Source organism: Anas acuta, chromosome 25 (assembly GCF_963932015.1).
Source record: "Anas acuta chromosome 25, bAnaAcu1.1, whole genome shotgun sequence".
Classification (NCBI taxonomy): Eukaryota; Metazoa; Chordata; class Aves; order Anseriformes; family Anatidae; genus Anas; species Anas acuta.
In genome coordinates, this window is record NC_089003.1 from 3,784,383 (window position 1) to 3,810,936 (window position 26,554).

The 26,554-nt window shown below is 60.3% G+C and overlaps 1 protein-coding gene across 2 annotated transcripts; it reads right to left on the reverse strand.

Moving 5' to 3' along the window:
* Positions 1 to 1,741: 1,741 nt before the first annotated feature.
* Positions 1,742 to 26,358, reverse strand: MRC2 (mannose receptor C-type 2). Of its 2 annotated transcripts, none has more exons than XM_068660598.1 (30): positions 26,190 to 26,358; positions 17,313 to 17,711; positions 16,455 to 16,628; positions 16,120 to 16,284; positions 15,792 to 15,905; positions 15,252 to 15,395; positions 14,560 to 14,748; positions 14,221 to 14,375; positions 13,890 to 13,997; positions 12,061 to 12,176; positions 11,810 to 11,958; positions 11,493 to 11,710; positions 11,164 to 11,306; positions 10,673 to 10,814; positions 10,319 to 10,457; positions 9,976 to 10,011; positions 9,303 to 9,463; positions 8,878 to 8,945; positions 8,533 to 8,633; positions 8,280 to 8,425; positions 8,030 to 8,144; positions 7,784 to 7,947; positions 7,378 to 7,486; positions 6,700 to 6,938; positions 6,443 to 6,611; positions 6,104 to 6,253; positions 5,726 to 5,845; positions 5,258 to 5,437; positions 5,011 to 5,037; positions 1,742 to 4,469 (listed from the first exon to the last, which is right to left on the reverse strand). In XM_068660598.1, the coding sequence occupies exons 1-30, from the start codon at positions 26,275 to 26,277 to the stop codon at positions 4,249 to 4,251; spliced, it is 4,449 nt and encodes a 1,482-aa protein (XP_068516699.1). In that variant the 5' UTR covers positions 26,278 to 26,358; the 3' UTR covers positions 1,742 to 4,248. The 2 variants fall into 2 exon arrangements, with proteins under 2 accessions (XP_068516699.1, XP_068516700.1); XM_068660599.1 differs by having other exon boundaries at positions 10,673 to 10,775; positions 26,190 to 26,357.
* Between the last annotated feature and the right edge of the window lie 196 nt (positions 26,359 to 26,554).

Here is a 26,554-nt window from a genome sequence, read left to right on the forward strand (position 1 = left end):
ATTTTGCAAGTTTTAAGGCGCTTAATATCCCCCGTGCTGGTTATTGTTGGTCACTGGAAACCTGACCCAGACGCATGGCTGTGCTCACCCGTCTCGAAGTTGGTCCTTATAAACTACGTATAACTGCATGAAACGGGGGAATTATTAAATACGAACCATGCATTATACTATGACCAATAACCACCTGCAGCGAGGAGTACCCAGCAGATTTGTCATTATCCAGGAATAAAATTCCTTACTAAGCAGACACTGTACTCACAGAAGGCTGCATTCCTTTATCCAGCAAAGATTAATAACCTCTGAGTCAGACTTAGGGCTGGATTCTGGGAATGAGGAAACAAAGATCTTGTGGTCGCTTGTTTTGCACAAACTGGTTCTTTTCAGAGTAGTGGTTTTTTACCATGGGGTGAAATGAAAACCGCTGCCAGCTGCGGTTTGCTTCAAAAGGGCAGCGTCCGCTGGCCACAGCCCCCGCGCGTTGCACGAGTGCTGCAGCTCCAGGGATCCCCGGTCCTCGATTCGCTGCGGCCACTGAAAGCTTGCTTTTTCCTGATCATTTAACGTTGAATTGTGACCTTTGCAAACGCAGCTGTGTCAGAGCCGCCTGGGGACGAGCAGCTCAGCCCAGCAAACTCCGCACCCTGGCTGTGCGCTGCTCCCCATAGCCCGCAGGCAGAACAGAGCCAGGACAGGACGACCGCTTCTGCCCGGGGCACACGGTAAGGTTTCCTGATGCGAAACGCTTCTGAACATCAAGCTGAAGTTCTTCTCCAAAAATTTTGCCCCTCATCCGCAGAGCAGGGGCTGGCGAGAAGCACGGGGCTGCTGACTAATTGTAGCCGGCCCTCGTTGCCAGCCCAGGAGGTGTTGCCTTCCTACTGCTACGTAAGGAGTCAGTAGGGAAATTAAAGGGGATTAAGATAACAAGGCTCTTTCATATCCTTTTCCAGATGAGCCCAGCCTGAACCAGACATCATGGAATTTTGTAACGACTCCCTTAAAACGGGTTTGCTCAATTCAGGCTGGGAAAAGCTGACAGAAGGCGGAGATCGTTCGCCTCCATGAGAAAGGGCCTTCGGTCACTCCAGGCGGCTACGTACCCCAAAGGCTCCATTTCTTTTAAATTAAAAAATAAAGCACATTGTGGGCTTCACGGTCTAAAGTCAGCAGTGCAAGTTTTACGGGGCTTCCTTTGAAAACAAATTGCCCACCTGGCTTTGGGACCAGGCACCCTGAGACCAGAGCAAGGGTGACTCGAGCGTCCTCTCCCTGCGCTGCTGCATCGCCCGCAATTATTTCCACTGCTGTTTGCAATTAACGAGAGTGGCCCCCTCCGACCTTCCTGCCAGCTCCTCAGCTTCTCTTCCACCTCTCGTGTGAAGTGCTCCAAAAGTGCTGGATTACAGCCCGAGCCTTAGTGAGAAACAGAAATTTCAGCGCTTTTCAAAGGGCTCTGCTCAAACTGAGGTCTCTCTCCAACTCCGGAGGGCTGGGTGTCCAAAAGGAACAGTTGTCCGTTCTCCAGCTGACTCTTCCCAAAAAACAGCCAGCGAAGGCCAGCCACCGTGCCCAGGGACGTGCAGCATGGCGATGCTCCGTGCCCACCTACCTGCTTCCCTGGCCTGGGGCTGGTGGGTGCCATTTCACCCTCAGCTTTGCTTCTTTGGAATGTGCAGAAAGACAAATTTTGGTTTTCCCCAAATGGAAGGAGAAAAAAAAAAAAAAAAAAAAAGGAAGAAAATAGGTGGGGAAGGAAATTTTATTTCCAAGCTTCTAAAAGGATCTTACAAACCACAGAGAGTAAAAAAATGCAAAACTATATATATATATTATATATATATATATATATAATTGACAGGGTCCTTTTAAGCAATTCTTCACATTATTCTAATGGTGATAGGCGATACCACTTAACCATATATGCAATTTTCCTTTAATCCTGATCACTGCCGACAGCTGACAAATTATTCTTGTACAAAATTTCCCCTATATTGTACAGACTTCTTTGCTTGAAGGTAGAGAAGAAGGAGGATAAAGAACGGAATTAATCAAGAAAAAAATAAGAAGAAAAATCTTTTTAAAAAGTGTTCCTGGATAGGGCTGGGTGAAAGCCACAGAGCACGGAGAACCCTGCGCCGCGCTGCCCCTGCTGAGCCCAGGGCTCTGTGCAATTCCCTAAATGAGCCCAGTCCTGCCCAGCTGCACCTCTTGCCCTCAGCACCACTCTTCCCCACTCCATCCCACCAAACCTGACCTCAGCTTTTCCTTTGGGACTTCCCACCAGCGGGAGAAGTCGCAGAGGACGCGCAGTGCAGCATCCCCCACGAGCCCAGGTGCTGGAGGAGCTGAACGCCTGCTGGGGATGGGGATGGGGACGGACTCATGCTCAGCTCTCCAGGATCCAGCACCCACATCAGGAAAGAAAACCAACAGCTCCAAGCCAGAAAGGACCTCAGGAAATGAATGTGGACAAAGCCAAGACTGAGAACTGGACCCGGGGCAGCTCCAGGCTTGCTCTCGCCCTGAAACGTCGTGGCGGCTTTTGGACGTTGCCAAAAAGTAAACAAAATGAAAGGATCCCTTGTTCCCCTGTCCCACCCCCCAACAGTTCCTTAAACACTTAATGTCCAGCTTAAGTGAAATCAACAGATTTTAAAATCCACACAGGTGTCAAAAATGAGAGTAACACAACTTAGCTAGTTCCCGTCATCTTCACAACAAAAAAAAATGTGAGCCTTGGAGGCAGAGGGCTACGCAAAAACGTCTTTTTATGGGGGTTCTGCCGCCTTGCTTCGGAGGTTATGGGGGCTCTTTCGGGTCCCGTTCCCAGCAGGGACCCCCCCCCGCAGGGCCTGAGCATCTCTCGTTGCCTTCGGGGCATCCTCTGTCCTGACCCCAGCGCCGGGGGTGCTGCAGGAGCAGGACGGCTCAGCCCCGGGACACACGCGCTCCTTATTGCACAGCTCGACAGCGAGCAGGGGGCTCAGCCATGCAGCGCCTTCCTCCTCCTCACCTACACCTGACACGTAAAACAGGCAACCACACACACCCCAGCCAGCTGTGTGAAAGAACGTATATATTCAGCACGCACTCAATACAGTATAGCAAAAAAAGCTATCGTTTCCTTAAAAAACAAAAACAAAACAAAAACCAAAAAAAAAACAATGAAACCTCCAAAATTACCACCAAAAAAATTCCAAATTGGTGCCCACCCTACATCCCTCACGCTCATCCTCCTGGCCCGAACAAGCAAAACCAGCCCTGCGCTGTCCCTGCCCTGCAAGGAAGGGCGGTGAGCGGGTGGGCGCGGGGGGACGCAGGGCGGCTCCGGCTCTCGGCGCCCGGCCCCGAGCCTTTTCTTTATTTTTTTTGCTCCTTCCTCCACGCACTTTGCAGTCGGGCAGAAACTGGCCAAATCTCTCGGGGGATCCGAGTGCCGAGCGGCTCGGGGAGCGGGGCCGCCAACCAGCGCTGCGCCTAACCAACAGGAGGATGCTTGGGGCTTCCAGTTCTCTGATCTGCTCAAAACCTGGGGTGCCGAGGATGCTCCCGCCGGGGAGGTTTGCTCTGTGCTAACCAGGATGGGGACCAACGGAGCAGGGAGCAGGGCAGGATTGTGCCACCGGCCCGCAGGAAGCAGCAGCGGCTGCCTCGCCACGGCCGGCCGCAGCCCGAGGGATGCAGCGGGGAGGAGAAGGGGTCGCATCGCTGAGCTGTCGGGGTTGGGGCGGGGGTGTCCTTGCTGGGGTCACCGCGACGTCTCTGCTGCCGGAGGTGGGAGATGAGGACGAGGAGGGGGAGAGGACCGGCGGGGCCGTGGGGCTGGCCCTCCTCGCGCACGGAAAGGGGAGGTAGATTGGCTTTGGAGACCTCTTGCCCTGGAGGATGTCTTCAGACACCAGCTCATTTTCCGGGGGGAAAGAGCCCACTGCAGGGCCCTGAACGCCCGTGCTTGCCTTCTCCCAAGGGGAAGGTGTCTCGGAGCCTGTTCAGGGAAAGCTCTTGAAGCAGGGGGCAACTTTCCCCTAAACGTTTTAGCCCTGAAACTGCCTCCGCGGCTGCTGCAGACAAACGCCCAGCAGCCGGGGACGAGCCTGGAGTTGGTGGCAGTGACCCTTGGGACACCCCGACCCCAGCCCCTCTCCCTGCCCCGCTGCTGCCCCTGCCGTGCTCGCCCTGGGGATCGTCTGTGTGATGCTCTCCATCCCCCCCCTCCCCGTCCCCCTGTCCCCAGCGTCCCCCCTGCCGTTAGTCTTGCTGCTCGTTCATCTCCATGTCCGACACCAGGATGTTCTTCTCGGCGGCTTCGCTGGGGTTGGAGGTGGTGCGGCTGTAGCGGGCGCTCTCGAAGGCGCCTCGCTCCGAGCTCCTCCGACGCTTGTACAGGTAGATGGCGATGCCCACCAGGGCGCACAGCACCAGTGTCGACAGCACCACCACCGCGATGGCCGTCGTGTTCTCCGGCAGAGCTGCAGGGAGGGGGAAAGGCTGGTGAAATGCAGGCTGCCGCTTCCCGATGTCCTGCCCGAGCCCCAGCCTGGCGCACGAGGAGCTTCAGGTGGTGGCTCTCCGGATGGGTGGGTTGATCGGATGGGTCAGGGAGGGACAGAACCGCAGCGTTTTGGGGATGTCAGGCCCACGGCAGAGCTCCTGCAGCAGGACAGCCTCTCTGGGTTGTTCCTGACGTACATTCGCATCAGGAATGTGAACTCCTGGGCTGGATCTTTAGGATCCACTGCTATCTGGGCTGGATCTTTAGGATCCCACCAGAAGATGTGGCACCTTCTGGACAAACCCCTCCAGAAGGGGCAGGGGAGCCCCACAAAGGGCTGGCCAGACATTTCTCCACAGAGGAGGACTGAAAGCTGCCCAGGGATGGGATTTCCCACCCACAAACACCATTCCTCTTGTTATTCATGCAATTTGGGCTGCAGCACGGCCCCACAGGCCCAGGTCATGCTCCCACTGCTGGGCTCAGCGGGAAGTGATGCTGCCGATGGTGCCACTCACCTGCCCTGGAAAAGCTGCTCTCCTCCACTGCAATGGCAACACAGAGAGGTGAGTACATGACCACAACACTCTCCCCTCTTCCCACCATCCCACTGCGACCTGCAGACCCCCCACCACCACCACGCTGCACCGGAATTCCCCAAAACGTGGCCAACCCTGCCAACAGGACATAGCCCTGCCCTGCAGCACCGTGCCTAGACCCCTGGCTCACCCCACACCAGCCCAGGCTCTGCAGGGGGGTCCCTACCTCGGGGGATCTTGCAGATGACCCCCATGGTGACGTTGGTGCAGGAGCCCAGGCGCCAGACACCGTTGCTGCTCTGGATCCAGTAGCAGCTGTTCTGGCTCAGCATGCTAGGCCCCGTGTCGTGCTGGCCCCAGTTGGAGTAGTTCACAGCGGTGTTGTCATGCCAGACCAAGGTGCCACCTGGGAAGTGGAAGAACTGGGTCTGGGGAGGCCGAAGGGGATGCCCTGTCTGTGCCCCGGTTCTGAAAGCAGGGGGAGGTGTGAGGGGGTGATGGGGAGGGCCCACAAAGCCAGGGGAGGACACACGTGGCACATCCCGCACAGCCTGAGATGCTCTTGGTCACACCATAGCACAACCACCCCCAAGATGGTGCCACTGAGGGCTCCCTCTGCTCCCTGCAGACCTGGTGGGTGGGAACCCATGGGGTTGCCCAGGGAGGGTCTAAAGCCTCCCTCCTTCCTTCGTACCTTTGGGGTTGAACGTCATGCCCAGCCAGGCGCCCTTGGATGGGCCCTCGTAGGCCTGGAGATGCTCCCACACGAAGACGTTCTCCGTCTCGTCCTGGATGGACAACACCGTGCCTCCGACTGTGGAAGAAAGGGGGGTGAGGGGGAAGCCCAGGGCCTGGAGGATGGAGCCTGGGAGCGGCAGCAACGGCGAGGACAAAGCTGAGGAACCGCTGCTGGCCATGAACCAGCACGGGGAGCCCCAACACAAAGCAGTGCTGGGGAGAGATGAGGACTGACCAGAGGTGGCCTGGTACAGGGCCGGGGCCTCCATTTTAGGGTGTTGTGCTGCACCCAGGGGCAACCTGGGGTCTCTCTTCTCCTGCAGCCCCCCCGTACCTTTCTGGCACCTCCGCATGGCGTCCTTCTGCCCCAGGGTGATCTCCATGTGGAAGGTGTAGCAGTGGTCCCGGAAGGGGATCCAGGACGAGTCCTCCAGCGACTTGGGGCAGCTGCCACTGTAGCTCCACTTGTGTGTGCGGGTGGCACCTGGGGACACACACACAATATATTCGGGTGGGGGGCATGGGGTGCTGGGGGTCCCACAGCACATCAGAGCACCCTGGGCCACCCAGCCCCACAGTGACGGGGCCGGAGCTCCTGGTGGGATGCCACCTCCAACACCACTCAGCTCCCACTGTGGGGCCCGCAGAGCCCCCCCGGCCACCCCCCTTGTACCTGAGCGGAGCTGGCAGATGCCACCCTGCAGCTTGGTGTCACAGCCGGCCGTGCGCCAGCTCCCGTCCGTGTCCATGTAGGAGCAGCCGGCGACCTGCTGGGGCTCCCCGTCCTGCCAGTTGGCGTAGAAGAGGTTCTCCTCCGTCAGCCACGAGTAGCTCCGGCCTCCCTGCGGAGCCAAGGGGAGAGGTTGGGGGGCTGCTGAGACCCCCTCCCAAACGGCCACAAACCCGGGGGGGCTGTCCCCGTCCCCTCACCTCGTTGTTGGCCAGCCCGATCCAGAGCGGGGCCCGCAGGCTGCTGACGGCCTGGGTGAGGAAGGCCTGGCTGTAGGGGTCGGGGATGGTGGCCAGGGTGGCGTTGAGGGTCTCGCAGAGCAGCAGGGCCTCGTGCCACCTGAGGGGTTTCTGCAGGATGCGGTAAGTGCTGTTGTGGTAAAAGAGGGTGCCGGTGGGCGAGGGGGGGTACGGCGTCCGCGCGGGGCTCAGGAACGGGTCTGGGGGAGTAAAGAGACACGGTCAGAGACTGCTCCTGCATATCCGGGGGGTCACCTCCTCGCTGGAGTGTCCACAAGGCAGCACCGTGCGTGCATGGGACACGTGCACCTTGCTGGGGAGTCCTCGTCCCCAGTGGGGCTGCTCGGTGGCCAGGCACCGTCCCCACCTCAGGGTCGTCCATTAGGATGCACATCCATGCAGGACTCAGGCTCACGTGCACAGGTTCAGGGGTGTCCCACAAACCGCTGGGGCCAGGTGCTCCCCCCAAGCCGAGCCTGTCCTCCTGCCCCCTCCCCACTGCCCCATGCTCCCCCCAAGCTGACCCCATCGCCCCGAGCTCCCTGGCTGTGGCACCCCCATGCTGTGGGGTGCTGGGGTAAGGCTGGCAGCCCCCAGCTCCGCTCGGGGGGGGCCCCATCACCCCCTCACCCCCCCTACCTATGCTCCGCTGGCAGATGTAGCCGTGCTTCTCCTCCACGCAGCTCCGGTCGTCCCAGCGCCCCGTGAAGTGGGGGGGGGAGCCGTGCCACACCACCACGCAGTTGGTCTGCACAGCCAAGCCCCAAAATCAGCACTGCCCCCAGCGTGTGTCCCATCCCACACCCCCCCCCTGAGCCCAGGAACCCCCACGCTGCAGGACCAGATCCTGCGCTGCCCTCAGAGAGCCCCCCCAGCACCCTACAACCTTCAGCCCCACAACCTTCAGCCCACCATCAGCAGGACACCATGCTGAGGACATCTCAGGGTGGAAGGTGCTTTAACCACTCTCCTTCCCAGGGCAGGGCGATGCTATGGGGCAGGGTGATGCTATGGGGCAGGGTGTGGGGCAGCAGGGGGGGCTCACCGGCTTGTCACTGGGGCTGGAGGCGCTGCACCCCGAGGGCTCACCGGGCGCCCAGCTCACGTGCCGCAGCGGCTCGCCCTCCACCCACTGGAACTCCTTCTTGGCATCGTGGAGGCCGATCCAGAGGTCGAAGGAGATGTTCGGCAGCATGGACGTGATGAAAGCTGTGAGGGATGGCGAGGTGCTGAAGGCCACCCCAAGCAGCCGTGGGGCTGGTGGCGGGGGTGGTGGCTGGGGGGGACCTACCCTGCTCCAGGGGGTTGGAGATGGTGGCCAGCACGGCGCCCTGGTTCTCGCACGCCTGCTTCGCCTCCGGCCACTTCACGATCTCAGCTTTGTCGCGGCCGTTGAAGCTGAAACACTGCATGGGCAGCAGGGCATGGGATGGTCTGGGGGTGCTCCCGCCCCACAGGCCTCGCTCTCAGTCCCAGAACCCCCAACCTCCTCCCACACCCTCCCCAGCCCCATCCTTCCCCAGGGTCCATCCCCACCATACCTTGCTGAGGAAGGGGAACCAGCCTTGGGGACAGCCCCCGCTTGTGGGAGCGGGCATCGGTGGCGGGGAGGGCTTCACGGCGGTGGCATTACTTCGCTTGCAGATGTAGGGCAGCGCCGTCAGGCACTTCTGGTCCCCCCAGTCCTCTGCGGGGACAGGCAGGTCAATGACACCCCCATCACACCAGGACAGGGTGCCTCAGCCCCCCTGCAGCCCCCTGCCCCTCTGGTGCTGCTGGACCCAGCCCCCTCACCTCTGCTGGCCGTCATGTAGACGCACTTCTTGTCCTTGTTGATGGGTCGGGGCTTGCCGGGTGCCCAGGAGACAAAGTTGAGGAGGGACCCATCGGACCACCTGGGGAAGCACGAGGCTGGGCAGTGACTTGGTGAACGCTACAAGCTGGCTGCAATGGGACCAGTCTCATGCCTGAACTGGGAGCGTGCACCACCACTGCCCTCTCCTGGGTGAGGAACCAGCAGCCTCCATCCCAAAGCACCAGCCCGCGATGGGCCCAACCTGAGCAGCAGGCTCTGAGCCATGGGGCTGGTGGCACGGGGACACACAGGGACACAGAGGGCTCAGCCTGGCCCTGACTTACTTGAACCTCCCGTCGTTCTCGTAGGTGTGCAGCCCGATCCACCAGTGCTGCTCCTGGCCCCTGGAGAACTGCAGGACCAGAGCAGAGACGTCAGTGCCTGGAGAGCCCTGTATGCATCTCCCTGGGGACAGCCACGGCCACTTGGGGCATGGGGCAGGACAGTGGGGGCTGCGCAGCCCCCTGCAGCTCGCAGTGCTCTGGGAATGCCCCGTGGTGGCACCTTGCTGGTGACGAGCTTCACGATGGAGCCACTGAGCACCAAACCCGGCCACCAGCTCGGAGCCAGGCTGTCCCCAAATAACGTCCTTCAGGTAAAGGACGGAAGAAGCCATGCCAGGAGGGGCTGCAGGGGGCACAGAGCAGTGCCGGGGGGCAGCACCCAGCCGAGCACGCCTGCACCTGGGGAGGTCACTGCCACCTCTTACCTTCTTCAGGTTCTGGCCCAGGAAGCGCAGCTCGGCCTCGCCGTGCACCGACACCAGCTCTGCCTGGAACCAGCTGCAGATGCGCTGCGCCTGCACCCAGGTCGAGTGGTGCTCGAAGAACTTGTACTCGGCCTCCTGGTACTTCACCCACTCTTTGCTGCCTGCAGGAGGGGACCGGCACCATGCTGCAGCGTCCCCCCCATGCTGCCACCGCGTCCCCGTCCCTTTGTCCCTTTGCCCTGCATGGGTTTGGCCTCTGGGCTCCTCCCTGCGAGCGCAGGGGGCCAGCTTCCAACCGGGAGCCTGATCCTGCTGTGCATTTACAGGCAGCAATTCCCCCTCGCTGTTCAGCTTGGGTCGGGGGGCCCGGCCCCGTGGAGCATCCAGCAAGGAGGTGAGGGCAGGTCTGGGGATGGAGCTGGCAGCACCTCCGTGCTCTGCCTGGCACGGGGACGCCCTGCAGTGCCACGGCTGTGGGGACACCTTGGTTCCTGTCCCACCTCCCACCCCTTCTATGATCCTACACAGGGTCCCTCCTCCTCCGGATAACGCTGCCCCTTCCTGGTGCCCTGCGCGACCGCAGCTCGCTTTGTGCTTGCTATAGGATGGGAGATGCCCGGGGAGGACAGCGTGTCCCAGACAGACACATGGCCACAGACAGCTGCTAACGCACCTTGGGTCGTGATCTCCGGCTCCTTCACATCAGCACCTGGGGAAGGAAAGGAGAGGCTGTGAGCGGGATGTGGGGCTGGGATGCTCCACACTGACACCACCTGCATGGGGCAGAGATGCCCCGAACCCCTCCAGGCCTGGCAGCAGCTCCCTTCACCCCCCCAACCACCAAATTAAGGCTCATCCTGCCACAAAAGCACAGCTTGCAGAGGAGACGCACCCCCACAGGCTCCACCAACCCTCCCCTCCTCCTGCACAGCTTCCTGCTCCAAAAAGATGCTCCGGCGTGGTCCCTGCTCCCTGGCCCCCGGGTATCTGCAATCCCCGACCCTGCCCGGCGCTACCTTTGGGCAGTTTGCAGATCCAGTCCAGCTGGGCTTCGCACTGCATCGGCATCCACTGCAGGGACGCCAGGTCCAGCACCGCGCAGTTCCGGATGTCGTCGTCGTCGTAGTTGCTGCGGTCAAAGTTGTGGTAGAAGAACTGGGGGGCCGAGAGAGACAGGCGGGGTTGGGGCTCCCGGGCTGGGTTTCCACCAGCGCTGGATTTGTCCCCTGCACCCCAACTGCCAACCGGGGCAGTACATTGCCGAAATCCCCCCCGTGACAGCCTGAGGCACTGCTGCCGAGTTCCAGTTTTGCAGCGGGCGGGTGCTGGGTGCTCAGCACCCAGGCAGGGGGTGCCCTGTCCCGACTCACCCCCAGCCCGTCGCTCCAGCGCCAGCTCCGGTCCCCCGCGGGGTCCCGCCGGTTGAGGCCGATCCAGAACCAGTGCTGCTCGTGGATCTCCGGCTCCGACTCACTATGGGAGCCGGGGGGAAGTGGTGAGAACATGCCCAGCCTCCAAAACAGAGGTTTTTATATTTGTACATTGGTATAGATTTATATTTTGGCCTTTTTTACGCTTGGTTTTTGGAGCCTGCTGTCCCCATGACACCTAAAGCAAAGACCCCAGGTAACAGGCTCCCTGGTGCATGCAGGCTCAGGGCTGGAACAGTTTTAAATCCAAATCCCTCCCCAAATTTCAAGCACTTCTATCACACAGAAGGTACAATGGCCCCAAACGATGCATTTTCTGCACACACACAGTGGCACAGAGCCACGGGCACAGGCCAGCCCCACCGCTGGGTCCCCATCCCCATGGGTTCACACCGAGCACATCCAAGCAGCGGGATGCGCTGGCCCCTCACCCAAAAATCTTGTTGAGGGTGTTGGCGATGAAGTGCTCCTCCTCGTAGCTGCCCAGGCTGAGCAGCTGAGCCCCCAGCTCCCGGCAGAACTCCTGCGCCGCGATCCACGTCTTCTTCTCTTGCAGCTTGTCAAAATTAAACACCTGGCGAGGGAGGAGCAGGGGGGCTCAGCCCCAGGACCCCACTCAGAGACCCCCCCCAGCGCTGCCAGCCCCTAACCAGCCCGCAGCAGGGTCCGGGCTGCCTTTTGCACGCACCCAAGCCCCAGTGCACTCTCTTAGGATGGGAGGGCATGGCCAGGGCTCGCCGCCTCCACCGGCACCCCTCACCTTGTAGCAATGCCGCAGTTTGGGGTCCGCGCTCCATCCGGGGGGGCAGGCGCCGGTGAGGCTGGGCGTGGGGTAGGGGTTGGGCAGCTCGGGGTTCACCGGCGTGCCCAGGTTCTGCCGGCAGATGTACTTGGCCTTGAAGGTGCTGCAGTTCTTCACCTCCCACAGCCCCATGGAGCTGCCGGTGGCCAGGGCCACGCAGCCGCCCTTATTGTAACCTGGAGCCAGCCTCAGGGTCACTGCCGGTCCCCTCCCTGGGGGCAGAGCCAGCAGGGAAGGGGACGTCCCCATCCCACCCACCACCACTGTCCCCTTACCGGGCTGGTCGCGGTTCCAGTGGGTGTACATGACCTCGTCACCGCTCAGCCAGCGGAAAGCGCCCGTCTCGTTGATGTCCTGCAGCGCCGTCCAGAAATACTCCCCGTCCCAGCCGTAGATGAGGCTGCTCACGTACGCCTGCTCGAACCTGGGGGGCACAAGCTGCTGGCTGAGCCCCCTCCCATCCCACGCAAAAAAACCCTGCCATGGAGCAAACCCCGTCCTTGGGCTGCTGGCCCCTGGGGCTGACCTGTTGGTGATGGTGACCAGCGTGGAGCCGTAGTCGGAGCACAGCTTGCGGGCATCGCTGTAGGTGACACGGTCCTCGCCCAGCCAGAAGCAGGAGGGGCTGTGCCACTTCCAGCCCTGGGGACAGGAGGCAGCAGACATCAGTCACCCGGTCAGCTCCGTGCCAGCCCCTGCACCTCCTCCACGAAACCACCCCAAAGGCAGGGGCTGAGCTCCCCGCTGCGGGAGACGTGGGATGGGAGCAAGGTCCCACGTCCCCTGCTGCCACCTCCGCCTTTTCCTGGGAGGTCTCCTGCCCCCGGCCGACCCGGCGTGCCCCGGCTCTGCTCCAGAGCTCTCGCAAAGGAGAGGGCTGCGAGGAAAACAAACACCCGGGGCAGCTTCAAAGCAGCAGAAATCGCTCTCCCCGCCAGCGTTCGTCCCCGCCGGGGTGCGGGGAGGGGAGCACAATCCTCTGCTTATGCGGCAGGGCCAAGCGGAGAGCGAGTCCCACCGCAGCCTGCTTTAATCGCTCGCCTTGTTGATGTTGGAGCCTCTCCGGGGCTGGAGACACAATAGTGCCTGTTTTCTGCCAGAGCAGTGAGCGGGGCGGCAGCGCGGGGAGGGACGCGGGGGCTCAGCTGCGCCGGGACAGGGGATGTGCACGGGGTGGGAGAGCAAAGGGTGGGAAGGGTGAAGGGGCTCGGCCGGGCAGGTAGGTGGCCTCAACTCAGAAACCTTTCTGATACAGTAGGGAGCATCATCGGGGTTTTATCCATGTCCCCAGTGACACTGGGGGACACGTGCCATCGGCACCGTGGGGAGGAAGCAGAGGGAGGGATGCGGGAGGGTGCCTTTGGGAGGAAAATGACTCCAAATCCCATTTTTGTCCCGAGTTCCTGTCTCCAAAAGTTAGCAAAGCCAAGCATGGCCCCTCTGTAAGGCCGTTCCAAAAATAAAGGGGTTTGTCTTTGCTGGGATGAAGGAAAGGTCTGGGTGAAGCCTCCTTCCCAGCTCAGCAGCCCCTCGAGGTTGGTTTGCTGGGCTGGGTGCGAGCGAGCGCTGCCTCTGAAGCGCTGGGAGAAGTTCAAGGGTGGCAGCGCTGCCAGGCTCCCTGCGCGAAAGCAGAGGCACAAAAGCCCCTTCCAGCAGGCATGGGAGCTGCTCGGCCTCATCCCCGCCAAGCTGGGGAAACTGAGGCAGCTGGCTGAGACGCTGGGGTGGCACAGCCCTCGGTGTGTCCCGAATGCCTGCATCCCCCTGGACGTGGGGAAAACGAGACTGAGAGCACCAGTTTTGCAGTGAGAATGGTGTGATAAGGGCCAGGAAATGTCAGCCCCGTCCTGATGATGGCAGCACCACGGTCCCCTGCAGGAGCCCTGAGCTTTGTGCATCTCAAAGCCAAGATGCTCCCTTTATCCTCCAGCCATCGGCTGCAGCCCGATGCCAGCCCAGAGAGCTGCCAGGAGCCCAGGGCCATGGGGTGAAGGTGACCAGCACCAATGCACCAGGTTCCTCCATCCCATCCCGTCCTGCTCCTGCATGGAGCCGCTTTGCTGCAGCCTTTTGGCACACCGAGAGGCAAGGCGAGCAAGCAGGAAAAAAATAAAAATAAAACTTCCTCACTGGAAACTCGTGCCAGACCAAGGGGGAGGATCTTGGATGGCGGAGGCATTTTTTTGCCCCAATTTCTTCCCATGGCCTCATACAACCCCGGAAGCAGGGGCTCGGCACCCCCCGGGCACAGACCCACAGCTCTGGGGATGCCAAGGATGCGTCGGGGCTGCAGTTTGGGAATTGCAAGGAATTGGCCAAGAAAGCACAGCCCCACGCCCCCCTCACCCCCCTCACCTTTCGGCACCCGTGGTCATCCTCCTCTTTCTCCTGGCTCACCCGGCCGGGCTTTTTGCAGATGGAGGGCAGGGTCTGGTTGCAGGGGCTGTCGTTCCACCTCCCTTCCTGGAAAGGGTGAAGAAGAGCAGGACTGAGCCCAGCTGACAGCCCGGGGAATTTCCCAGCTCAATCCATGCTCCATACATTTTTCCTTCCCTGCAGCAGCCCCCAGGGCTGTGCTGGATCCTTCCCGAGCCAGGTTCAACCCAGGCTCCCCTGGGTGCCCCATCCCTGTCCCTGTGGGGATGCTGTGGAGGTGCAGGATCCGTCCCCAGCCCCATGCCCTCACCGGTCCCCAGATGGTCACGCAGTCCTCCAGGCTGTCACGGAAATTGTTGGGCTCGAAGGGGTGCCAGTAGGTGAACCTCACAGGCGTCCCGTCTGACCACTCGAAGTTCATCTGCAGCTTGAGGTCATTGAGGCCGATCCAGAGCTCCTCCACGTCTGCCAAAACAGGAGGCAAAATCCCTTCTGCCTGGCTGAAATCTTGCAGAAACCCTCCCGAAAAGGCTTCAAAACACCTCCTGAAACCCCTGCTCCAAGAGCAAACCTACAAGCTCTGGTGCTGCAAAATGCAAACGTTTAAGGATGCCAATGTTCCCCTGGGCAGGGCCGAGGCTCCCCGTACCTTGCTTGATCTGCTTGGTGACGAACTCCAGCTCGGAGAGGGTGTGGATGCTGACCAGGTCCCCCCCGCTCCGCAGGCAGGTCTTCTTCGCGTCCTGCCAGCTCTTCTTCTCTCCCACCAGGCGGTAGCAGTTGGACTGGAAGGATTGCCAGCTGGGCTCGCAGTCCACCTTCACCTCCGACCACGAGTCTGGCAGGAGAAGAGCAGCTGAGGGCTCCCGTCCCGCTCCCCAACCCTCTCCTCTGCGGGGCACCGCGGTCCCACGGGGCTGCTCGAGCGCTCAGAGAGCGCCTTGTGCTCTGGACAAGAGGCCAAGGTGTGGGAAAGCCACGGCCAAAACCAAGCAAGGTGCAAGCAACGGTAGCTTTAGAGCTCTGGAAACAACCCCAAATCCCTTCTGTTTGCACAGATTCGATGCAAGAGCAGAGCCCGGAGATCTGGGAAAGCACCGCAGAGCTCCCGTGTCGCTTGAGCCCTCCCCTAAAGCCCAACCTGTGACTGCACCGAGCACCAAGGTGGGGCTGCTCTGGGATTTTCCAAACCTGTTCCCACCCTGGGACGCCCTGAGCACCTCCACCAGCTGCCCTGGCACATGGGCAGTGTCCTCTGGCCGCATCAGAGCCGGGGTCTGGCAGGGAAGCGGGGCTCTCCGCCTGGATTTACTCCCTGGGACACTCAGCCTCTCCGCTTACCCGTCAGGAAGGGGTCGGCGGTGGCATTGGGCTTCTTCTTGCAGACGTAGGGCAGGGCGATGCCGCAGTCGCGGTTCTGCCAGCCGCCGGACGACTCGGTGCGGATCACGCCGCAGTTCTCCTCACTGGGGTTGTCGGGCTGGTCTGGAAAAGGGGCCAAGGGAGGGACAGGGTGATGGGGGGCTCGCAGGGCGGGTGCAGGGAGGAGGGTGTCCCCAGCCCTCTTCCCGGGGTATCTTTGTCCTTACAAGTGCCTCTGGGTGACAGCACTGGACAGAGCCAGGGCATGCCTTGCAGTAAGTCCTCCTGCCCAAAAACACCCTCTTGGGGCTAGAGATGGATGCAGAGAAATTAACACCACCCGTGTTCTCCGCCACGCTCCGGCACTGAGCTGCCCATCAGTGGCCTGCAGTGCCCCGTGGCACAAGGATGCTCAGCCCAGGACACCCAATCCCCTGGGCAGCCCAGGCCAATTCCCACTACTTGCCCGTTCCCTGCCCCACGCCGCGTGCCCTGCCCCACCGCAGCCCCCCAGCTCACCGCTCTCCCAGTTGAGGTACTTGAGCGGCGAGTTGTCCGACCACTGCCAGCCCCCGTTGATGTCCAGGTCGTTGAGCCCGATCCAGAGCGTGGAGCTGTACCCTGTCAGCAGTCCTGGCACCAAAGCAGAGAGAGAAGCAGGATCAGTCCCCCAGCTCCAGCGAGGCCAAGCTCAACCCCAGCCCAAAACCATCCCCAGACCACCCGGCCAAGACAGAGAGCCCAACCTGGGGCCACTGATGGCCACGGGGCCACCAGCTCTGCCCCGGGTGGCGAGGACGTGGGGGCAGCCAGCGCCCGGGTGCCATCGCGGGGCCACCACGCTCACCGTTGATGTAGGTCTGCTCGTGGATCTCGGTGATGCTGAGCAGGTTGGCTCCTTGCTGCTCGCAGCTGTTCCAAGCCTCCCTCCACGACAGCGTGGACTGGAAGTTGAACTGGTAGCAGCTGTTGGTGAGGTGGTCCTTGTCCCAAAACGTCTCGCAGTCGTTACCTACGGGGACAAGCAGTTGGCAGGGGCGAGCATCCAGCACGTCCCACCCAAATTTCAAAAAAAAAACCACCCAAAACCCCATATCCCACAAAACCCGGGTGCTGGAGAGCCTGGGGATGCTCCTGCATCAATCACCGGGAGGAGGGAGGGGACGCGCTGCCCCCACTTACTCTTTATGGGACAGAAACCCCATCGCTCGTCCTTGCCGTAGTCCTGGGTGGTGGCGCACCAGAGGTGGCCGTCCTCCCGCCCCGTGCTGGTGCACTCGTGGAACCACTGGTTGTCGTACTTGAAGGGGATGGTGCAGGGCTTCCCGTGCGAGTTGCCCTGGATGGTGTAGATCTCTGCGGGACAAGAGGGGCCCCCTCCTCAGGCTGCGGCCAGGGGGCAGCTGGGGGAGGTCGGGGTGAGGGGTGTGGGTTTTTCCCCCCTAGGGGGGCTCCTGGGATGCGCAGATGTCCTGGTTTTGGAGGGGATGGTGAATTTCTTCCTAGCAGCTGGGATGGGGATGTGTGGGCGATTTAGGAGGAAAGTAACTCTGATAACACCCGATGCTTTGGCTGTCAATGAGCGGTGCTTACACTGAGCTGAGGATGTCACCACTTCGGGTGCTGCCCCACCAGTGAGGGGCTGGGGGTGCACAGGGAGGTTTTGGGGGATGAAGCCAGGAGAACTGACCCCAACTGGCCCAAGGGATGCTCTACACGTGGCGTTAGGCTGAGCGATAAAACGGAGGGCAGCTGGCAAGGAGGCTGCGGCTGCTCAGGGACTGGCAGGGCGTGATCCCACCCGTGGGGCTGATCCCATCGCCCTGCTCCCGCCTGGTTTTGCAGCCCCAGCGAGCCTGACAAGGTCAGGATTTGGGGCTGCTCCCCCTCCGCTCCATTTTGGGGCTGCTCTTTCTTAGGGACTAACCCTACTGCTAACACCTCCTGGGTCTGAGCACCAAGGCAGCAGGGATGAGGAGCAGGGGACTTGGGAAACACCCAGGGTGCAGAGGGCGAGCCCGGCACCCAGCGAGGCGTTACCGGAATAGGGCACGGAGCACAGATCCTCCTCGGTGCCGTACGTCCTCCACTGCGAGCTGCGTGCCTGGTCCCCCCTGTCCAGCGAGGAATTGCCCGGGCGGGCGCCGAGGTGCTGCGAGAGCTGCTCGCCGAGGCTGCGGCAGCTCCAGCGCATGTTGACGGACTCGCGGTCGCACTCGTAGGTGGCCAAGGGGTGCAGCCCGGCCGTGGCGTTGGCCCCGTGCCACGACACCCCCAGGCACTGCATGGCCCCCACGTTGAAGAGGCGGTTGCGCGAGACCCATTTCCACTGCTGGGCTGGGGCGCTGGCGTTGCAGCCCTTGGCGAGCCGCACCAGCGAGTCCTTGGTCTCCAGGCAGCCCTGAGCGCCCGCGTTGTAGATGAGGAAGACTTTGGAGTCTGGGGGAAAAGAGAGAGGAAAAAGCGTGGGGAAAGGGTTAAAGCACCGCCGAGGGGTTGGCACCGCGCTTCACCCCCCCCCCCGTCTCGGTTCCCTCTCCATGCACAGCAAGTTTTGGGGTGCGCCCCTGCGCACAGCACCCAGCAGGTTGCGGGACACCACTTCCCTCTGGGAATAGCCCCAGTGCCTGCCCTGGAGTGATGGGTGCCCTGGGAGCCCCAAAAGGCATTTGCACTGAGCTGAAGCCTCCTGGCACCCCCACAAAGCACCAGCAAGCAGCTCTCGGGCATCAGAGCCAGCACAAAGAACTCATCTGCTCCAGCAGCAGCATCGGGGCTGTTCAAAACTGAGACCAGCAGCATCCCAAGGCAACAGTGCTCAAAACAAGCCCTGTGCCAGCACCAGAGAAGCCAAACCACCAGCTCTGGCACCAGCCATCTGCTCCAGGTAAGGAAACAAGAGCAGGAAAATAGAGAGCACGGCCAGCATCTGCACCTGTGCCTGGGGACGTGTTAAAAAGCCGCGGAGCAATCGAGGTTTGGGAGGGAGTCAGCCCCCCGCATGGGCAGGGCGCGATGGATAACGCTTGCACAGGCACAGCCCCAAGGGCAAACATGAAGTCTTGTGTCAGGACCCTCCAAAACCCCAGCCCGGGTGCTGAATGCTGACCTCCAGCACCCCCACGCCACCATCCCCACTCACCATGGCCCAAACTTTCACCCCCTGGCATTTTCCTGCACCATCCCTCGCAGGAATGCATCTCTGAGGCCACCTCATTCCTTCCCGTCTCAAAACCAACATAAACCAGTAAAACCATCAGGATCTACACTGAGGCTTGGCTCCCCAGGCAGCTTTGCTCCAGCTGATGCCTTGCTTCCAAAACCTCCGCCTGCTTCTTGCCCCCACGGCCCAGCGACCAGCAGCACGTTGAGAACACAACTGTTCCTTAATTCTTTTTTTTTTTTTTTAAAATCAACCAATTTTTTCACTACAAACATCACGGGAAGTCAGAGCCTACTCACGGGCCTGGCTATATTTAGCTTTGTTTGCTTTGTTTTTTTTGCCACTATATGAATTTTTTGGTGTGAGAAGGTTTTCGTTTCCTATTCACCCCAAAGCTTCCCCCATGCCCTGGCCACGCTGCTCCGGCAAGCGGCTGGGCTCAGCCAGCTCTGCTGACTTGTTTCCACGAGGAGGAAGAAATGGAGGAAGGAGGAGAAATAGACCAGAGGGTTTTTTGGGAGGCTCAGCACAAAGCTTTGTGCACCTCGACCTCGCTCCAGAGAACGGCTGGCCCCAAACACACAAAATTGGAACCTGCCCGCGCGCAGCTCTCAGGGGGTGAAGGGGGCGCAGGCTCCGTGTGTGCACAATACCAAAAGCCAAGGACTAGAAGAAGAAGCCCGTTCATTTCTCAGGAGACATTTTTGAATCCCGGCAAGCTCCCAACTAAGCAAAAGCTCTGTCGGGGCCGGGTTATGGGCTGTGGCTGCAGCACTGTGCGGGGAGCCGAGCGCTGGTGCTGGGAACAAATCCTCCGCGCCGTGAGCCCCGCAGCAGCCGTAAGCAGCAGGGGTCAGCAACGGGACACCCTCCTCTGCTTATTGCTTAACCCGGCTTTGCAAAAAGCTGCCCCAAAAATTCACAGCAGGAGGGAAAAGCCCTGGGGAAGGGGTGTCGGGGTGCTCAGCGCCCCACAGTCCCGTCCCCATTGCTGTCAGGTGCTGGATCCGTGCCTGTCAGGGCTGCACCCGCAGCACTGCGTGGGCTCGGAGGAAGCTGTCCAGACTCTAGGGAAAGCCCAGGGCCGGAAAGGCACCAAAAAGCTCTAAAAATGGACAAGGTGGAGCTTGGAAATTACAGCCTAAGGCTTTGGGGCTAAAGAAAGGACAGGATGTTACCTGCTGGCACCAGGCTCGTCCCAGTGACACTGCGATGGCCTCAGCAAGCTCCTGGAGGCACCAGAGCAATGCTACAGGTGCAGCAAAAAGCTGCACAGAGCCACGGGCCCGGGGTGTGCTGCTGAGAGCTTTCACCTGGGAGAAACAGGGAGCGAGCTCTGGCCGAGCTGCTGCCTCCTGGGGCACGGGTTTGGGGCAAGAGCTCACGCCCAGGCTTGCAGGAGGAGCGGAGAGCTTCAGGGGTGCCAGAAATCTTTGTTTTGGAAAAAAAAAATATTGAAATCTTTGATTTGAAATCTTTGATTTTTTGAAATCTCTGATTTGGAAATAGAGCTGCTGGAGCTGCGTTTCTATGAAGGACAACGGGAGCTCTGTACAGAGGCACGGGAGCACAGCGTGCTCGGAGCACTGCAGCAGGAGCCCGGCGCTCTGCGGTGCTGCCGGCGGAGTGCCTGGGGCATGGGGCGTGGGTGTCCGGCCAAACGCCTTCTCCCACACCGTTATCCCGCAGGATAAACCCAGCCCTCGCAGGGGTCTGCCCCAGAGGAGCGATGCTCTTGGGGTAAAACCCCAGCCTGGTCCACGCTGCAGGAAAACTTGAGCAGAACTGAAGGTTTCTGCAAACCACAACTTCACCCGGTGCCCTTAAATCACCGTCCAACAGGGACACTGCAGGGACAAAGCCTCTTCCGAGTCCGTGCACAAAAATCACCAGCACCACCCTCAACAGTGGCGAAGCAGCCATGGGTGACTCCTTTCAGTGATGCTCCGTGGGTTTTTGCACCCAATTTTGGAGATGAAGGAACTGGAGAGCAGGGCACCAGCTTGATGCTCTGCCTGGCACAGCCAAAATTCAGCTGGGTGCTGCCCCTGTGCCTCTTCATCCTGCATCCTCCTGGCGGGGCAGCTCAGAGCAGCCCTGTCCCGCTGCCTGCCTGCGGCATTTTCCTGTTTGTTTGTTTTTCTGCCTCTTTAAAAGCTTTTAGCCACCAAAAAGTCCAAACCAGAAGGATCTCAGTGCAGCCCTTCCCACGACGGCTTTGCCACCGCAGGGCAATTAAGGAAAGCATCGCAACCTGCAATTTGGGGACGTGGGCAGCACAGGATGAGAGGCCACGGAGGTGGCCCTGAGCAGGGCTGACGATGAACATCAGCTCTGTGGGAGCAACCAGGGCTGGGTCACGGCTCCAAGCCCCAGGAGCCAGGTCCCTTGTAGCCCCCCGGGGATGCAGGTGAGGCCGAAGGCTTCGGGTGGCTTGGCGAGCCCAGCCCAGCTCACGTGCTGTCCCCCTGCTGTCCCAGTGGGAAGCAGCATGGCAGCCCCCAAGCCCCCTTCTCCAAACTGCTGCTTTTTCATCCTTTATTGCTGCCCAAAGCTGAGCAGTGGCCCCGAACCCCAGGGTGCAAAGCTGGAAGAGAAGCCATGGGAAGCAGCAGCTCCTTCGCAGTAACATCCACAGGGATGTACCCAGCCCAGGGGGCAGATAACCAACAAAGAAGCCAAAACCCTGGAATAAAACCAAGAAAAAAAAAAAAAAGAACCCCAAACTGTTCTCATCAGACACAGGAAGGTTTCACCCAGCAGTGCCACCTCTGTGCGCAGACCCACGGACATGCAGGAGGGGAGGGAACCGCAAGCACAAGGAGAGAGACCCAGTCCCCAAATCCACCCCCAGTGACATTTAGGGATGCAGGATCCTAAAGTTGCACCCCAGTAGTAGCACAGGAGAGCCCCCAGCTCCACCTTAATTTGTGTGGGTTTGGGTTAGCCCCAGAAAAGCCCAGCATCTCTGCACCCCAGTATTTTGCCCAGGTTCTGCCATAGGTTGCCATCCCCTGCAGACATCCCCAAGGTTTTGGCATGGAGAAGAGCAAAAACATGGTCATGAAGAGCAATTTTTGGCCAAAGGGAACCCAAGAAAGGAGCCCTCCAAGGGCTGGGAATGCAGCGGTGACAAACGCAGCTGCAGTGCCCATGGCCCATGGCATCCCCGGGACGCAGCAGCACGCAGCTCCGAGCACTCAAACCCAAGCACCAGGATAAAAGAGGGGTTCTGTTGCTGCTGGTGGTGGTTTTTAAATTCTAATAAACCTCAGAGGCCAGGTCCCTTGTCACAGGGATGACAGCAAAGCTCGCGATGCAGGCGTGCAGCACCAGGACCCGCACCCGGAGCGGCACAGAGCCTGCGGCGGTGCAAACAGCCGCCGGTGGTTTATGGGGTGGGAGCCTGTCGGGATGAGCTCCGTGCTTGGCTGCAACCCCAGGAGGCCACCCACCACCCTGCTCGTTTTCTGCTGCCTCGGGGAGCCGTCGGATCGGGGCCATGCAGGCGTTAGGTCTGTTCTCCCTGCACCCGACCGGGGATGCAGAGAAAAGCTTCGGGCCCTGTTCCCTGGGGGATGCTGCCCGTGGGCAGGCCAAGTGACTTAACCCACCCGTGGAAGGGGACAAGTCCCAGCATCAGCCCTCCGTGCCTAGCACCTGGATTTTCCCCCCAAATTTCCCCCAGCTCGGCTCCAGGCTCCAGCAATGGGCCAGGCAAGAGAGACCCGATGCACATCCCCATAAATGGGGTGTAGCAATTGCCTGAAAAGTAGCACTTTTTTCAACACTAATAAACACAATAATAACAAACACTGATAATCATGCACAACTTTTTCCTTCCTTGCTTCTCCAGCATCATTCCTCACGCTAACACCCCGATCTGGGCCACCAGTGCCCATTAAGCTCCATTTTAGCAAAACCAGGCGTGCTCGCACGGCACAGATCAGGCTCCAGGTGCCCCAAAGAAATATCTATTTTTTCTTTTTTAATGGACAAGATGTTGAAATGAAGTTTTTTCTTCTATTTGCTTGTCCCATGTTCACAGAGGGTGCTGGGGTTAATGGGGCCATTTTGCAGAGCACAAAGTCAGTGTTGGGATTCACACACGGAGCACAGAAGCTCTCCATCTCCCCGTTCCCATTTTAATCTCCATCCTGCAGACACGCTGTTTTACAGGAAAAATCCCATTTGTGTTCCTGTTGTGACAGCACAAGGCACAACGCAGCACTCAGCTCTCCCTGGGACTGGGACACGAGAAGCGTCGGGTCTGAAAAGTGCCCCGTGCCCCCTGCAAGCACCCAAACCGCCCCTCCCGGGCTCGAGAGCTCGCTCAAGAATCTGCAAGTCAACCCACTAATCATTTGCTAACCCTTAATTAATTAAAGATGGGTCCTTTAAGAAAAGGAGCATCTGTGTGGGTCCCTTTTGGGCTCCAAGCAATCCGAAGAATGAGAAAAATGTGATGTTCCGCGGGCTCGGCACGGTTCAAATTAATTAAAACCCTGCTCCCCGGCTGCACGTGAGGAGCAGCAGCAGGAATCCTGCGGCTCGCCGGAGCAGAGCGCGGCCGCCACGCGTGCGCCCATGTCGCCACCCCAAAATCGTCGCTGGCTGCACGCCCCAAATCCGACCTGAGCAGCGCCCGCTGCCCTTCCCCAGCCAACGCAGGGTATCAGAGCTGGGATCTGCTGCTACGGGTTTGGAAAAGCGGATCCCACCGGCAGCGATCCCAGCCATCAGCAGCCATTTGCTTTGATTTCACGGCTCATTTTTCCCCGAGAAATCTTGAATGGGAAGGACTGCACAAGGAGCCGCGAGGCCAGGCTACGTTGCAACGGCTCGAGAACCTCTGCTTGCGGTTTATGGGTTAAAATAAAAATGCGGCTGCACATAGGAAGGCGTGGGGCAGGTCGGGGTCACCCCAAATGCTGATCCCGACCCTTGCCATGGGAGCCAGCCCAGGATGGGGGCAGCACCTTCACGTTGAGCACATGGGAAATATCCCTGGGCATCGCACGGCTCTGGGTGGCTTCGGGGGCAGGGGGCAGCTTTGCATTAAGCAATAAATCTCGTTTGCTTGTCATTCTTTTAATTCTTGCGCAAGCAATCCCTTCTTCTGCCTGCCTCTTCCTCTCGGCCCGGCTGCCTGCTGAGGCTGCAGGCGAGCTCCTGGCTTCCCCCGGCCCAGCACCAGGCTGTGGGGCTTTTACCCCAAATCCAACACCGCTGTTCCCCCTTCCTGCTCCCAAATAATCCCGGTTATCATTTCTCGGAGCCGCATTGGCCGTGCAATAAGCTATTTCCATTGCAAAGAAGAAAACGGGGAGAATTTCGCACGAAGCCTGCCGTGTTTATTTTAAAGGCTGTAAATTCTTCCCTGGGTCCCTTCCGCCCCCTCCCCGCCCCTCGAAGCCGCCGTGGCAGCCCCTGCCTTCAGCCACAGGCACTCGGCCCCATGCAGGGGAGCTGCGCGGTTTGGCTGGGCAGAGAAGTTTTCCCCAAATTTACATTTTTTTCAGCCTTTCCCGGTGCAATGGGGAGGCTCCGCACTGGCAGGGGAAAAGCGATGCCACCAGCGAGGTCCCCAAGGACCCCACCAAGGACCTGGATGCGGAGAGCATCCTTCCAAAGGCAGCTCGCTAAGGGGACATCGGGGACTGATCCCCAAAACCAAGCAAGGCTCCTTCCCAGCTGCACGCTCAGCACTGGAGACCTCAGCAGCAGGCACCTGGGACGTGGCAGCTCCGTCAGTGCCGTCCCCTGTCCCCATCCCAGGTCCCAGCCGGGGAAAGATGCTGGGGAGGGCAGCGGAAAAACAGGGAATAGGGTGGAGGGAATTGAATGAGCATGGAGAGACCCCAGGGAAAATGAGCAGGGAGGGACAGAGAGGTGCAGAAAGGCAAACAGCACCCGCAGGCTCTGCGGGGCTCCCTGGAGGACCGGCAAACGCCCTGAAATCCCATCCCCTACAGAATAAACAATAATAAATGGCGTTCCCAGCCCCGCAGCGGCCTCGCACCCCAGTCCAACCAGCAACGAAACCTGGCCTGGGGGAGCTCAAAGCCTCCTTGTTCCTCCCCGGCCCCGGCGCGGGACCGCCGCTCGCCGCCGCGCTCCCACCTCGCCGCGCTCCCACCGACCGCAGGGACAGAGCTGCCTCTGTCCTCGGCGTCACGCGGGCGAGGGGAACGCGCCAGACCTGGCTGCTTCCAGCAGCAAAGCGGCCGGGATCGGGCCCGACGGGTGGCCGAGCCCTGCAGAAATCCAGCAGCCCCCCCGCCCCCCCAGGACACTGCAAAAAGGGGGGGGATTCGCGACCTCGAGAAAAAGTGTCTGCGGGGACGAGAGGAGCGTTAACGGGGATCCGGCTCAGGAAAGTTCTTGGGAGATGGTCCCCACGCAGCAGCAGAACCTCGACTGAGTGCCCCAGCACTATGAGGATCTCTTCCCCATCACCCTGTCCCTTTCCCCAATTTTTAGGCCGTTTCTCCCAGCTGTGCCTCTTTTTTACGCTCCTGGGCCAAATCCTGCCCTTGGCACCGGGCTGCCTCCAAACGCTGCACCGCAACGGGACCAAAAACCCCGCTCTGCCCCTGGCCGAGGTGGCAGCTCCCTGTCCCCATTCCCTGTCCCCCATCCCTGTCCCTGCTCCTTGTCCCCCGCTGGCAAATGCCACGGGGGAGAGCGGGGGGCCAGGGGGAGGAGGGCAGCAGCGCCTCCCATCCTGCCATTTCCAAATCTGCTTTGGATTTGCTGAGCGTACTCTAATAAAATAGGCCAAGGGTTTACGTTTGTTGTTGTTCGGGCAGAAGTAGCCAATTTCGAATTTTTTTCATTTTTTTAAAAATGAAATAATAAAAGAAAAAAAGTTTTCTCGATAGGGACAAATGAACCTAAGGGAGCAACCCAACGGGTGCTGCACCGGGCTGTCCCGGGATGAAGGGGCTGAAATGGCTTCGCCGGGGATGGGAGCGGCCCCAGGAGCCCCCGGCGTCTGGCACATGGTGTCTTCGGAGGGTGCTAAAAAAAAGCCCCAAGAGCCACGATTTATTGTGAAGGTCCTGCAAAAAAGGAAGTCTGCAAATACCCACTTGGACGTGGGATGAAGAGTTTTGGGGTGGGACGCGGTGGGAGGAGGAGGAACCCCAAAAAATAACCCCTTCAGCGCCTCCCCGGGGAGACAAAAGCCCGGAGCGGGGCTGGGGGCCGCTGCCACCCCCTGGTCCCGGAGCCCCCCCGGCCCCATCCCGGAGCCTCCCCGACCCCCCCCGGAGCCTCGGAAACTTTTCCCCCGGGCTCTCCAGGCGCTGCGTGGCCGCACGGAGCAGGGAACTGAAGGGGAAAAAAAAAAAAAAAAAAGCCCCAAAAAAACGGCGGCGGCTCGAAAAAAAAAAAAAAAAAAAGGCGGCGAAACCAAAGGCGGCGGCGGGGGCTAAAAACAAAACGCGGCGGTCCCAAAGGCGACCGGAGGGAGATGGAGTAAAAGGAGCCGAGGGGAAAGCGAAGAAAAGCGAGGGGGTGGAAAAGCCAAAAAAATATAAAAAAAATAAAAAAACCTTCCCGGAGCCCAGCGGCCCCCGCCCTCCCCACGGCCGGGGACCCCCGCGTAGCGCCCCGGGGGCTGAGAGGGGAGGATTTTGGGGTGGGTGGGTGGGGGGGGGGTGGATTTAGGGGTCTCCCCGTGAGGCTGCATCGCTCCTGGCCCCCCCCCAACCCCACAAGCTGCCGGCGGGGGGGGGGCGCGGTCCCACCTGGGTGCGCGGCGCCGAGCACCAGCTGGAGGCCCAGGAGGCAGCCGAGGGAGGCTCGCAGAGGCCGCGGCCTCCGGGGGCGCCCCATGCCCGGAGCTGCCCCGCCGAGCTCCGCTCCGAGCCGGGGCCTCGCCGCTTCCCTCGGCCGAGGAGGGGACGAAGCGGAGGGGGGCGGGAGGAAGAAGGGGGAGGAGGTGGAGGAGGAGGAGGAGGGAGGGACGCCGAAAAGAGGAGGGAAAAAAAAAAAAAAAAAAAAAAAAAAAAAAAGTTAAGAAAATATAGTAAAAAAAAAAAAAAAAAGTCGGAGGTGGAAGGGGCGGGGGGGGGGGGAGCCAGGGCCGGCCTCAGACACTGCGTCAGCGGGA

Excerpts from the sequence above, each read along its gene's own strand:
- MRC2 (XM_068660598.1), bottom strand. The coding sequence starts at position 26,277 with ATGGGGCGCCCCCGGAGGCCGCGGCCTCTGCGAGCCTCCCTCGGCTGC. Across the intron at positions 14,376-14,559 it reads CACCAAGCAGATCAAGCAAG|ACGTGGAGGAGCTCTGGATC; the intron begins GTACGGGGAGCC and ends CTGTTTTGGCAG. Across the intron at positions 12,177-13,889 it reads ATGACCACGGGTGCCGAAAG|GGCTGGAAGTGGCACAGCCC; the intron begins GTGAGGGGGGTG and ends TCCTGTCCCCAG.